Below are 13,349 nucleotides of genomic sequence, written 5' to 3' on the forward strand. Positions count from 1 at the left end.
TTCCCTCATTCAATATGATGTTCTAAAATTTAGCTGAATTTTTTATCCATGACCACACAAACTTACTCTATCCAAAGATGAGCAGGGAAATTCTCTCCCTGCAACCCTTGACCATTAGGTCCAGTCGCGGACGACTCTGGGGTTACGGTGCTTATCTCGCCTTATTGGCCGAGGGAGCTGGCGTACAGCTTCCGGGTCATGTGGCCAGCATAACTAAGCCGCTTCTGGTGAACCGGAAGTAAGTTCTTATAATTTCTACATTTTACCACCAGTTACTGCATTGCCAGGGAAGCCTCTTCTTTTCTGAAGATCCTGGTAATTTTTTTAGAGAGAGACTTCCACACCAACTGCAGTTTATAAATCTTACCATTTACACTTAGTACCATGCTAACGGAAGAATATCCAATTGTATTCCTTGCAACACATTCATAACGGCCTTCATCTGCTGGTCCAACATCGCGAATGGTAAGAAATCCCTCAGGGCTAATGTGAAATTTTCCACTTTCAGTAACTTGAACACCATCCTGCAGCAAAACGGAAAGCCAATTTAATTTACTGTTTTAAGTCCACCTGCTGGTGATTAATCAAACACCAACAAACTTAAATAAATTAAAAAATACATTGTATTAATAACGAGAGCTATGCATGAAGAATATAGAATGGGATTCAACTGTAAGCAGAAGTCCTGTGTGCCCCTCAAAATTGGCTCCAGAATCTCCCAGATCAGCATGCAGGGAGAAGGGAGAAGGGATTGTTCCTTTTGCAATTTGAAATGTTTGCCTTTGGCTGAAGATGAATTCCTCCCATACTATTACCAAGTAGGAGGGCAACTTTTGAGTCTCATATATTCAGCATTTCATTTATAAATTACAGTGCTTTGTATAATTTTAAAATTTCTAAGCATGGAGACTGGACGATGGGTCATAGCCAAATCTTTTCACAGAGTTGAGAAAGCATTAGAACTATTATTCCCCTCCTGCTTACTGTTCCAAAGCTCTCTTCGACCATTCTTGTTCAAATTTATTTGTCTTCCTTCCCTTTGTCAAAGGCTTTGCTACACATTGTCACTTCCTACAGTTTAATACAGTGGTGCCCCGCAAGATGAACGCCTCACAAGACGGAAAACCCGCTAGACGAAAGGGTTTTCAGTTTTGGAGGTGCTTCGCAAAACGAATTTCCCTATGGGCTTGCTTCGCAAGACGAAAATGTCTTGCGAGTTCCTGCGGGTTTTTCCCCCTCCCCCCCTTTTCTAAGCAGCTAAGCCGCTTATCAGCTGATCTGCTAAGCTGATAAGCCGCTAAAAGCCGCTAAACCGCTAAGCTGTCAATGGGCTTGCTTTGCAAGACGAAAAAACCGCTATACGAAGAGCCTCACTGAACGGATTAATTTCGTCTTGCGAGGCACCACTGTATTCCAGGCTCTCAAATGAGGAATTTCTCTTTTCCCCCAGTATTTTGCATACAAAGCCCTTGCTGCTAATATCATGTATATAAGCTCTTTGCCTTTGGGAAGCATATTTTCCAGATTAATTGCATTGTTAAGTACCTGCAGTTTGAATAACTTTTCCAAACACATGGTCTCAGAGAGAAGTGAAACTAATAATTTATACCAAGGCACCACAGCTGTCAGCTACCATATGCTTTGCAAAGAACGAACTACACAGGAATTTGAAAACCCATTCTTATTATAAACATGAGTTTATTACCTTATTCCATGTTATTACTGGCTCAGGCTCTCCTTGAGAACTGCATGGAATCTGCACATTTGTGCCAACTACTACTGTCATATCACTTGGAACATTACCAAACACAGGGGTTACTAAAAAATAAAATGAAAGTTGCACAGAAGCAATGACAAGTGGGTAAAAGTCTTTAAACAGAAACATTCACATTCATCGAGGCTACAGTTGTACACCCACAAACCTGAGGCTAAGCCTCACTTAACTCAAAATTGCTTAAGTCTAAATAGATATGTATAAGATTATATTACAATAGCACCTCGGAAGTCAAACGTTATCCACTCCGGAAGTACATTCAACTTCCAAAACGTTCGGAAGCGAAAGTGTGGCTTCCAATTTGTTGCAGGAAGCTCTTGCAGCCAATTGGAACTCACAGAACCCGCACCAGACTTTGGGTTCCAAAAGAATGTTCACAAACACTCACTTCCGGATTTGTGGCGTTCGGAAGCCAAAATGTTTGACTCGCAAGACTTCCAAGGTGCAACTGTATAACAGGGCAATCCTATGAATGTTGACTATAAATAAGTCCCTTAGAGTTCAATGAGACTTAGCTCCAGGTGTGCAGGATTGCATTATAAAGTACAGTGATACCTCAGTTTAAGAACAGTTCGGTTTAAGAATGATTTGGTTTACGATCTCCGCAAAACTGGAAGTAGTGTCCCAGTTTGAGAACTTTACCTCGGTGTAAGAACGGAATCCGAATGGTGGAAGGGGACCGGCAGCCTCATTAGAGAAAGTGTGCCTCGGTTTAAGAATGGTTTCGGTTTAAGAACGAACTTCTGGAACAGATTAAGTTCATAAACCGAGGTACCACTGTAAAGGTTTTTACCTTGAAAACATCCCTCTCACCTAAGAACATTCCTGCCAGTAAGAGGTTACTTCACGTTAATACTCTTTAAAAAATGGGCCTGTTTTATGTACAAAATAATAATTCAATATCATTCAACAATTATTTATGGAGGCTTCAGCAGCAACAGACAGAAAAACAGGCAATGTTGCCCCACCCTCCTCCTGAGAGGGGTATCACTGCTGCTTAAGGGGAGCAGGCAGGAGGATGGCCATGGCAGGATGCTGTGGGCGCACTGGCAGTGCCAATTTGCTGCTCCCACTGGCATACCCCTACAGCCCTCATTTTTCCACTTGCCCTGCTTCTCAAATTTCAGAAACTCTCTATTCAACTAAAAATTCTGGTGATGAAAAAATTCTGTATTTCATCACTCTCCTCCCTATAAATGTGCCAAGCTTTGTCTCCAATAGATAAATTACATCTCTCTCTCTCTCTCTCTCTCTCTCTGTGTGTGTGTGTGTGAGAGAGATAAATTGAACCGTATATCAACTGTATACTTAATGGTTCTTAATATGTGTATGTTCAAAAAATGGAAAATCTAGTCGGATTTCAAACCGAAAGATGGTTTAAAACATATTAACAATCTGGATGAACATGAGTTTTTGTGAACCTACCTCTAGGCTGTATGGTCAGATGAACAGCAACTCTTTGAGATCCTACAATGTTAACAGCTTGACATTCATACTGGCCTTGATCATGTAAAGCAACTCTGGAAATCCTCAGTGTTCCAGATGATAGGACTAAGTGCCTTCTGTCTACAGAAAGTTGGCTTCCTGAAACACACATTTAAAAAAAAATAATAATGAAAGTATTGCACCATTGATTTGACGCTGAGTCAACAATATTTCCAAAGCCTTCTTCGTTCTGTCAACCTCGTTCTTACAAAAAGAAGATGGAAATAGGACAATTAAAATGGACAAAATTTACTTGGTTCCTGTTAATATCATTCCCCTCCCCAGCTTTCCCAGAAAATGCAGCATGGTGAGGGAATGTACTTTAAGAAAATATATATATTCTCAAGCCTAAAACAACCCTGTTTTGACCATCTCATATTTGTACAGGTCTGGGTTCAGGCCTCTTTGATTTGGTGGAAGCTCATATTTGGCATAGAGACGCAGGTGGCGCTATGGGTTAAAGCCTCAGCGCCTAGGACTTGCCGATCGAAAGGTCGGCGGTTTGAATCCCTGCGGCGGGGTGCGCTCCCGCTGCTCGGTCCCAGCGCCTGCCAACCTAGCAGTTCGAAAGCACCTCCGGGTGCAAGTAGATAAATAGGGACCGCTTACTGGCGGGAAGGTAAACGGCGTTTCCGTGTGCTGCGCTGGCTCGCCAGAGCAGCGATGTCACGCTGGCCACGTGACCCGGAAGTGTCTCCGGACAGCGCTGGCCCCTGGCCTCTTGAGTGAGATGGGCGCACAACCCCAGAGTCTGTCAAGACTGGCCCGTACGGGCAGGGGTACCTTTACCTTTACCTTTACATATTTGGCATTCTCCCAATTGTGGATTTGCCTTCTTCATTAAGCTTAGCCAAAGAGATTTTAAAGCACTAAGAATGATACCAGAAATGATCATTGCGAAAGAATAAGTCAAAACTGATTTCCTCTTATAATTGTATTGTCTTAATTCCATTGCAGAAAGTAAAACACTTTTGAGATAATGGAAGATTTTTAAAAAGTGAAAATTAATATCAAATATCGTACTAATATGGCAAATGCTGTCTACTACACTTTTTACATCTTCTTCTGTGCCTGCTCTATTTTAATAAATACAGTGGTGCCTCGCTAGACGAAATTAATCCGTTCCGCGATTCTCTTCGTCTAGCGGTTTTTTCGTCTTGCGAAGCAAGCCCATTGACAGCTTAGCGGATTAGTGCTAGAGCTGTCAAGCGGCTTCCAGCGATCAGCTGTTAAGCGGCTTATCAGCGGAACAGCTGATAAGCGGCTTAGCGGCTTAGGAAAAGGGCAAAAAAAGCAAAAAAACCCGCTGGGGGACGCAAGATTTTTTCATCTTGTGAAGCAACCCCATAGGGAAATTCGTTTTGCGAAGCGCCTCCAAAACAGAAAAACCCTTTCGTCTAGCGGGTTTTTCGTCTTGCGAGGCGTTCGTCTTGCGGGGCACCACTGTATATACAAATTTTGAAATAAAACAATAAATTCTAGCTTTTCACCTTGATCATGAACAAATTACTTGGAAGCATATCCTAGTGAAATCAACAGTTCAAAGTGATCAACACAATTCTGAAGGTTCTTTAATGCAAGTGTAAACAGTAACATGTGTGTATTTGAATTGTTCCACCTGTTTCCTCTGCAGCAGCTTCAGAGGAAAACAAGAGGAAAAATCTGTGAACGGCTGAAACTTCTGCACCTTCATATAATATATTTAGAAGAGGAATATCTTCACAATCATGTAAACATAAGTTGTTTGGACTTCAGATTAACTAATAACATGTATCTGAAGGAAGTTTCAAGTCATTCTCAACTAAGAAAAAAGCTCAAATCTTGTCTTTATTTCAGATACATAAATTATAAGTGATTGGTGCCTACAATTCAAAGCATATGTAATGGTCACATAACATGTGTCATGTAAAATGTGTTAGTAACCTGTTAAGGAAAAAAGGAAGGAGATAAGGTTAAAGTTGATGGTTGTATCAAGTCAAGTTGTCCCATTCACACAACAGCATCCATTTATGCAACTGAACCTTGGGGGCCAGGTGGGGAGAGAGATTCAGAGGAAGGAGAGAGGTGGGAAGTTCTGTTGTGTGAGGGAAACCTTCCTTGGATACAGTCCTAAGCCTAAAAATCTTCCAAGTTAATCAAAAGGCAAGAGCAACATGTGGGACAGAGGTAACTGATGGAACAGCCAGAGAATGGAGACCATCTAGCTGTACCTAATAATGACCAAATTCTCCTGAGCTATACTTCAGGGGCTCTTAAAGCTCAACTTAAATGAGAGGTGAGTTTTTGAAACTTTCAGTCACCAAGAACAACTGTTTCTAGCAAAATCAGGGAAACTGAAATAGACAATTTCTGCTAGGTCACATAATGGCTTGAATTTTGCAAAAACGTATTAATTTTTTTCAAGGTGTACAGTTTTCCCCCCAAATCTAAATTCTTACCTCCTTTAGTCCAGGCAATGACTGGCTGTGGATATCCCTGGGCCTCACAAGGGAAGTCAACAGTTTGTCCCTCAATTACTATTCTGTCTTGAGGAGTCACAGTAAACTGAGGTACGGCTATGTGATAAAGAGAAAATGGAAAAAGAGTCAGAATATATACTTTGGACTATTCCCCCCACCCCCAATAGCTCACTGAACCACAGAACATCAGTACTTAAGATTGTAGATCTAAACACCACGTACCTTGAACAATGATGAATGCAGTCGCATGGATGCTATCAATGCTGTTGGTTGCAAAACAGGCATATTCTCCACCATCTTCCTGCTCCACGTTTTGTATGTAAAGCCCTCCTGACGGAGTTATGGTGATGCGAGGGTCACTTGGGAGAGGAGTTCTGTCCCCTTTAGTCCATGTGATCCGTGGCTGGGGGTGACCGGTTGCGCTGCATTCCAGGGTGACACTTTCTCCAACCAGTACCTCTGTATTTTGGGGGTGAATCACAAAGCTTGGCCTAGCTGTAACAAATGGAATAATGTTTAAGATACCCTATGTTAATACCAATATTCTGGCATTTAGAGAAATGAAACAAAAGAAATGTACACTCTTTAAAAGAAGCTGCTGTATCGTATTGATTTTCAGCGCCTTATTAAATTAAGGACACGGCTAGTCAACCTGGCTCATGTTCATTCCATATACAGTGGTACCTTGGGTTACATACGCTTCAGGTTACATACGCTTCAGGTTACAGACTCCGCTAACCCAGAAATAGTGCTTCAGGTTAAGAACTTTGCTTCAGAATGAGAACTGAAATCGTGCTCCGGCAGCACGGCGGCAGTGGGAGGCCCCATTAGCTAAAGTGGTGCTTCAGGTTAAGAACAGTTTCAGGTTAAGTACGGACCTCCAGAATGAATTAAGTACTTAACCTGAGGTACCACTGTATAAAAGTTGAGAAACGAGAAATTTCAAGCAAAACATGAGGAAAAAGCAAACTGAATTTTCCCTTGATCACAGTACAGTGGTACCTCGTGTTACGTACCGTCCCCTTTGCGAACACTTCGGGTTATGCGCTCCGCTAACCCGGAAGTAGGTCTCCTTGTTGCGAACTTTGCCCCGGGATGCGAGCGGACGTTGTGCTCCGGCGGCGCAGGACACCATTAGCAAAAGCACACCTCATGTTATGAGTGGTTTCCGGTTACGAACGGACCTCTGGAACCAATTAAGTTCGTAACCACTTAAGATACCACTGCACAGCTGTTTATCCCTGACTGTTTTTTCTTCCTGCAGCACTTGTTCCTGGCAACTGAGTTCCACCAGGAGAGTGCTCAGCTCCCACTCGCAACTAATGCACTTTAAATCTCACCTACCTCCTGTTATATAGGCCCTATATCATAGGGATATTATTGTGTTATAGGGAATCTGGTGTGGCCCTAAATATTTCTGATTTCAGGGCCGCAAGACGAGGTTGAGATTAAACAATTTTTGGGGGAAAATGGACTGACAAAATTGTCACAGGAAAACAGATCAATCCTGAATAGCAAAATAACACGACAAGAGATTGAACAAGCCATTCAGAACATGCAACTGGGCAAGTCTCCAGGGCCAGATGGTCTGACCTCCAAGTATTATAAGACATTAAAAGACTATTTGATACAACCACTGATGGAGGTCAGCAACGAAATTATGGAGGGGAAGAGGGCACCGGAATCGTGGAAGGAAGCTTTCATCACATTGATACCAAAATCGGAAACTGAAAAGACACAACTCAAGAACTATCGTCCCATCTCCCTTTTAAATGTGGATTACAAAATATTTGCAGATGTTCTGGCAAGTAGATTTAAAAGAGTTCTAAATGAAGTAATTCATAAAGACCAGGCAGGCTTTCTCCCAGGTAGACACATGTTTGCTAACACAAGGAACATTATTGACATCTTGGAACTTTTGCAAACAGATATAAACACAAAAGCAGTGTTAATCTTCATAGATGCGGAGAAGGCCTTTGATAATATCTCTTGGAAATTTATGAAGGGAAATCTAAAAGAAATGGGAGTGGGACGGGGTTTTGAGAATGGGATTGATGCAATATATTCAGAGCAAAAGGCTAAACTGATAGTTAACAATGTGGTTACAGAAGAGTTTAAAATTGAAAAAGGAACACGACAAGGCTGTCCTATTTCCCCCTTGTTATTTATTTCGGTTCTGGAGGTGCTCTTGAATATGATTAGAGGGGACCGGTTGGTGAAAGGAATTCAGGTCGGAGCGAAACAATATAAACTTAAAGCTTTTGCAGATGACCTAGTCTTGACCCTGCAGGAGCCAGAATCTAGTACGAAAAGAGTACTACAACTGATTCAAGACTTTGGTCGGGTGGCGGGATTTAAATTAAACAAACAGAAAACCAAGGTGTTGGGGAAAAATTTGACAGACACAGAGTCAGAACGGTTTCAGAGAAAGACAGAACTAACTGTGGTTAAAAAAGTAAAGTACCTAGGGGTAAAACAAAAAAAAATTCCTTCCAGTAGCACCTTAAAGACCAACTAAGTCAGTTCTTGGTATGAGCTTTCGTGTGCATGCACACGAAAGCTCATACCAAGAACTGACTTAGTTGGTCTTTAAGGTGCTACTGGAAGGATTTTTTTTTTGTTTTGACTATGGCAGACCAACACGGCTACCTATCTGTAACTGTACCTAGGGGTAAACATAACAGCAAAAAATCTGAGTCTATTTAAGGATAACTATGAAAAATGTTGGTCTGAAATTAAGAGAGACTTGGACAGTTGGACAAAATTGAAGCTTTCTTTGCTAGGCCGAATTGCTGCTATTAAGATGAATGTATTGCCAAAAATGTTGTTTTTGTTTCAAACACTACAGATTGTGGACAAGACGGAGTGCTTCCGGAAGTGGCAGAGAGATATCTCTAAATTTGTCTGGCAGGGCAAAAAGCCCAGAATTAAGTTTAAGATATTAACTGATGCGAAAGAAAGAGGGGGCTTTGCCCTGCCAGACCTAAAGTTGTACTATGAAGCCGCAGCTTTCTGCTGGCTAAAAGACTGGCTACTTCTCGAAGACACTGATGTACTGGACCTGGAAGGTTTTAACAATGCTTTTGGTTGGCATGCATACTTATGGTATGATAAGGTTAAGATCAATAAGGCCTTTAAGAACCATATTGTCAGGAAAGCAGTGTTTAATGTCTGGACAAAATACAAAGACTTATTGGAAAACAAAACTCCAAGGTGGCTTTCACCTCTGGAAGCCTAGGCCCGAAAAAGACCCAATATGGAGGCCAAATGGCCAAAATATTGGGAAATATTAGAAAAAGATGGAGACAATTGGAAATTGCAGAGTTTGGAGAAAATGAAGGACAAAGTGCGAGACTGGTTACATTATGCTCAGATTAAAGAAGTCTTTAAAAACGACAAAAAGTTAGGGTTCCAGGTGGAGAAATCGAAGTTGGAAACAGAATTGTTAGAACCAAAGACTAAGGTACTTTCAAGAATGTATAACTTGCTGTTAAAATGGAACACACAAGATGAAATGGTTAAATCAGCTATGATAAAGTGGGCACAGGACATTGGGTATAATATCATGTTTGAGGACTGGGAAAGGTTGTGGACCACTGGGTTGAACTTCACTGCATGTAACGCTTTGAAGGAAAATGTAATGAAAATGATATATAGATGGTACATGACCCCAGTTAAACTTGCCAAGATATACCATTTGTCTGATAATAAATGTTGGAAATGTAAAGAAAATGAAGGAACATTCTTTCACCTCTGGTGGACCTGCCCTAGGGTGAAGGCCTTCTGGGAAATGATATATAATGAGCTGAAAAAGGTATTTAAGTATACCTTCACTAAGAAACCAGAGGCCTTCCTTTTGGGCATTGTCGGTCAGAAGGTGTTAAAGAAGGACCGAACATTTTTCATGTACGCAACAACGGCAGCAAGGATACTCATCGCTAAGAATTGGAAACCTCAAGATCTACCCACGCTGGAAGAGTGGCAGATGCAACTGATGGACTATATGGAACTAGCCGAGATGACTGGCAGAATCCGAGACCTGGGAGAGGAGAGGGTCGAAGAAGATTGGAAGAAATTCAAGACTTATTTAAAAAAATACTGTAATTTGGTTGAATGTTAAGAAAGGATGCTAGATCATAAATAATTGTGCACCACTAAACTAGATGGAATTAAGATGATAAGTAAGTTTGAGGAAAAATCATAAACCTATTGGAGAACTAACAGATTATATTTAAATGAACCTGACACAAGAGTGTAAACAAGATGATAAATTGCGGGCAAGAATTGACAATGATGCAAATGGGAGCGGGAGGTGTGAGGGAGTCCAAAGATGTTAAGAAAGTATGTTATGATATATGTTATACTGTTTTTTATCTTTGCATTTTTATTCAAAAATCTTAATAAAATATTTATAAAAAAAAAAAATATTTCTGATTTCACACGACTTCTAAATTTACAAAATAAAAATAAAAGGAAGACCCTGGTCAGGCTGTTTTGTGTGTTCTAGATCTGCAATGGGTCATGCAAATTATATTGTACTATTAAGCTTATCTCTTTGAATAAGCAACATAGTATTTTATTTTTTTAAAAAAAACAACATTAGAAATCTACACACCTGGTGAACCAAAGTAGCGTAGAGTAACTTCTTGAGTTTTCACTTCTCCTGCCACATTTTTGGCCATGCACTGGTAAATGCCCTGGTCAGTCTCTTGAGTGTTCTGAATCATGAGCGTGCCATCATCGAGCAAGTTCAAACGGGAATCCGTTTTCATACTGAGCTCATTACTATGGAGAGAGAAAACTGTAGGACTAAACACCTCTAATTTATAAGTATTCTAAAAAAAATTACCCCAAAAAACTGAACGTGAATTTGTTTAGTGTGTTGTGTGTACAGGCCCTCACAGAACTGTATAAAAGGAAAAGATTCCAAGGGTCATCTAGTTCTGCAGGTATCGCAGCTAAACTCAAATGCAAACAGTTTTTACAAGTGATCTGATGTTGGTCAATGAACTCTTAAGATGAGTCTACACAGAGAAAATTATTTTCTAATAATAACAATAAATTTTATTTATACCCCACCCTCCTCAGCCAAGACCGGGCTCAAGGCGGCTAACACCCAATATAAAAACAAATTGACTGAAATACAATTTAAAAACAAGATTAAAATATAACATTAAAACATTAAAATACAGCCTCATTTCAATGGCAACTCAAATAAAAAACTTTTTTGGGGGGATGAAAATATTAAGTCTTCACCAAGCAGCCTTACTTGTTTCGAAGCCAAATAATTTCTGGTTTGGGATTGCCTTCAGCTCTGCAAGTGAAGTAAACGGTATTCCCTGAGGTAACATCCACATCCTGAGGCTCTGACGTAATTCTTGGTCTCTCTGTATAATCAACAAAGCATTTTTATTTTTTTTAATGTGACTGAAAAATAAACTATGAATAGGTTAGCTCTTCCATTTTAACGTAAGGTATAAACGATTAGCTCTCACAGATGAAGCTAGGCTGTGCGAACCTAAACACTATTAAGTATATCATCAGTTATTATTTTAGCCCAATAATAAAGTTTTAATAAATATTAACAAAAAAGTTCACAGTACGAAGATCAATATGCCATGCATTACACAATTTCTTTAATGTCTCCTTCTAAGAACAATTTAAAAAATGCAGTGTCATACGTAGTACAGCTGTCTCAAATAACTGTACCACCAAGAGTTTTCAGAATTTCAATGCAATGACAGAAAAACTGTAGAGGTAAAAAGAACCACATGAGGCATCATTTAAAACACATAACAGTAGACCTTCACAGCTTGCTGAACACAATACTTAAGACCCCTGCTGGAGCAGAATAAAGGCCTAACTCGCCCAGCATTCTGTTCTCACAGTGCCGAAGCAAATGCTTATGGGTAGCCGCAAACTCAGACATCAACTATGTTATGTTAGGAGCCTGACAATACTCTTATTTTTGCAGTCCCAAGCAGGCAGCCAGAACAGGTTGTTTATTAAGTCCAACGGGCCACATGGCTGGCTTGGTTTGGTGGTTCACGAGCCATGCAGGCCTGGCTTAAAAGTATCCTGTATCTCTTTTGAGGGTTTTAATTTCAGCTCTGTCATGTTATGTGTATCAATGCCACATGAATGTTTGGCTGCTTGCCTAGAATTTCTATCTTCACATTTACTCAGCTATCACATGACACGTGCAAATTTCCAAGCAAGATGCCCGAATCATATTTTCATTATTATAGGATGAAGTAGTAATTCACGGACATTTAAATACCCTTCAAACAATCCTTTCTGTTTCAAGATGTGTGGGGGTTTTTTAAAAAAAGTTTATTACATTGGGCAGTATCCAATGATGTACATAGTTCTGTTGACACGAGGACCTCTGGCTGAACACTGGCATTCTCCCCTGACTCTCTTCCCTCTGTGCATGCCCCCTAAATCTGCTCTGAGGTCTCTCCCAACCCTTTGGAAGGGAGGTAAGTCAAACCCAGGCAGACACTGTCTCTGGCTAGGGGACAGCCAGGAGGGGAGGAAAAAGCATGCTTTCAGGGGCCAGTGACTTGAAGGCATTCCATGCCTCATGAAAACAAAGAAGACATTGGAAGAGCAGGATTGGACCAAATGACCCTCAAGGTCCCTTCTAACTCTACGACAGTATGATTCTATGATTTGGGGAGGGTGTGGGGGCACAAAGGGAGAGGAGATGGAGGGGAAGTTCCATTGTCCAAACAGAAATAGCAGAAACACTTTGTTGGAGACTGCCCATAGTTTTGTGGATTATTGCTAACAAATGCCAAGAAGGGGCTGCCATACAGAATGGCGTGCTTTCATAATGCAAAAAAATAAATGAGGATGAGTCAGGAATCAATGGAGTAGAGAGATCCCAGGAAACAATTAAATTGTTTATTGTTAATATGAAGTGCACATGGGCATGATGTAAGGTAAAGGTAAAGGGACCCCTGACCATTAGGTCCAGTCGTGATCGACTCGGGGGTTGCGGCGCTCATCTTGCTTTATTGGCCGAGGGAGCTGGCGTACATCTTCCGGGTCATGTGGCCAGCATGACTAAGCCACTTCTGGTGAAACAGAGCAGTGCACGGAAATGGCGTTTACCTTCCCGCCGGAGCGATACCTATTTATCTACTTGCACTTTGACGTATTTTCGAACTGCTGGGTGGGCAGGAGCAGGGACCGAGCAACGGGAGCTCACCCCATCGCAGGGATTCAAACCGCCGACTTTCTGATCGGCAAGTCCTAACCTCTGTGGTTTAACCCACAGTGCCACCCGCGTCCCATGGGCAAGATGTCCTTCTCCACAAAATTTAGATATCATTCCCATCCACCCCGGAAACAGACAGATGGAGGCAAATTTACACACACACACACAATCAATCCATCTTACCACAGTTAAGTTCTTCTGGTGTTATTGTGGCCACTGATCTTCCCTGGATTCTCCTTGGATATTCACAAGTAGCTGCAGCTTGCGCATTACCAGACTCTGCATATGTCTTCAGCAAATCTGCTAGCCACAGTATTTCACAGTCACAGTGAAGTGCATTTGAATCCAGACGCCTGGACAAAACAACAAACTGTACATATTAATGAAATCAAGCATGACACGTACG

At 41.1% G+C, this 13,349-nt stretch overlaps 1 protein-coding gene across 3 annotated transcripts in view; it reads right to left on the minus strand.

Annotated features, from left to right (window-relative positions):
• Positions 1-13,349, minus strand: part of PXDN (peroxidasin) — a 78,296-nt gene that overhangs the window by 23,945 nt on the left and 41,002 nt on the right. For all 3 annotated transcript variants that reach the window (XR_014561900.1, XM_083729910.1, XM_083729909.1), the window contains 8 exons: positions 13,127-13,296; positions 10,988-11,105; positions 10,334-10,503; positions 5,941-6,213; positions 5,698-5,814; positions 3,200-3,358; positions 1,706-1,818; positions 368-524 (listed from right to left, as the gene is read on the minus strand). Coding sequence is in view for 2 of the 3 variants with exons in the window: in XM_083729910.1 (XP_083586036.1) it covers positions 368-524; positions 1,706-1,818; positions 3,200-3,358; positions 5,698-5,814; positions 5,941-6,213; positions 10,334-10,503; positions 10,988-11,105; positions 13,127-13,296 (1,277 nt within the window). In the remaining variant the exon portion in view is untranslated. The remainder of the gene's footprint in view (positions 1-367; positions 525-1,705; positions 1,819-3,199; positions 3,359-5,697; positions 5,815-5,940; positions 6,214-10,333; positions 10,504-10,987; positions 11,106-13,126; positions 13,297-13,349) is intronic.

This window comes from Podarcis gaigeae, assembly GCF_964106915.1.
Source record: "Podarcis gaigeae genome assembly, chromosome: 3".
NCBI classification, from domain to species: Eukaryota; Metazoa; Chordata; class Lepidosauria; order Squamata; family Lacertidae; genus Podarcis; species Podarcis gaigeae.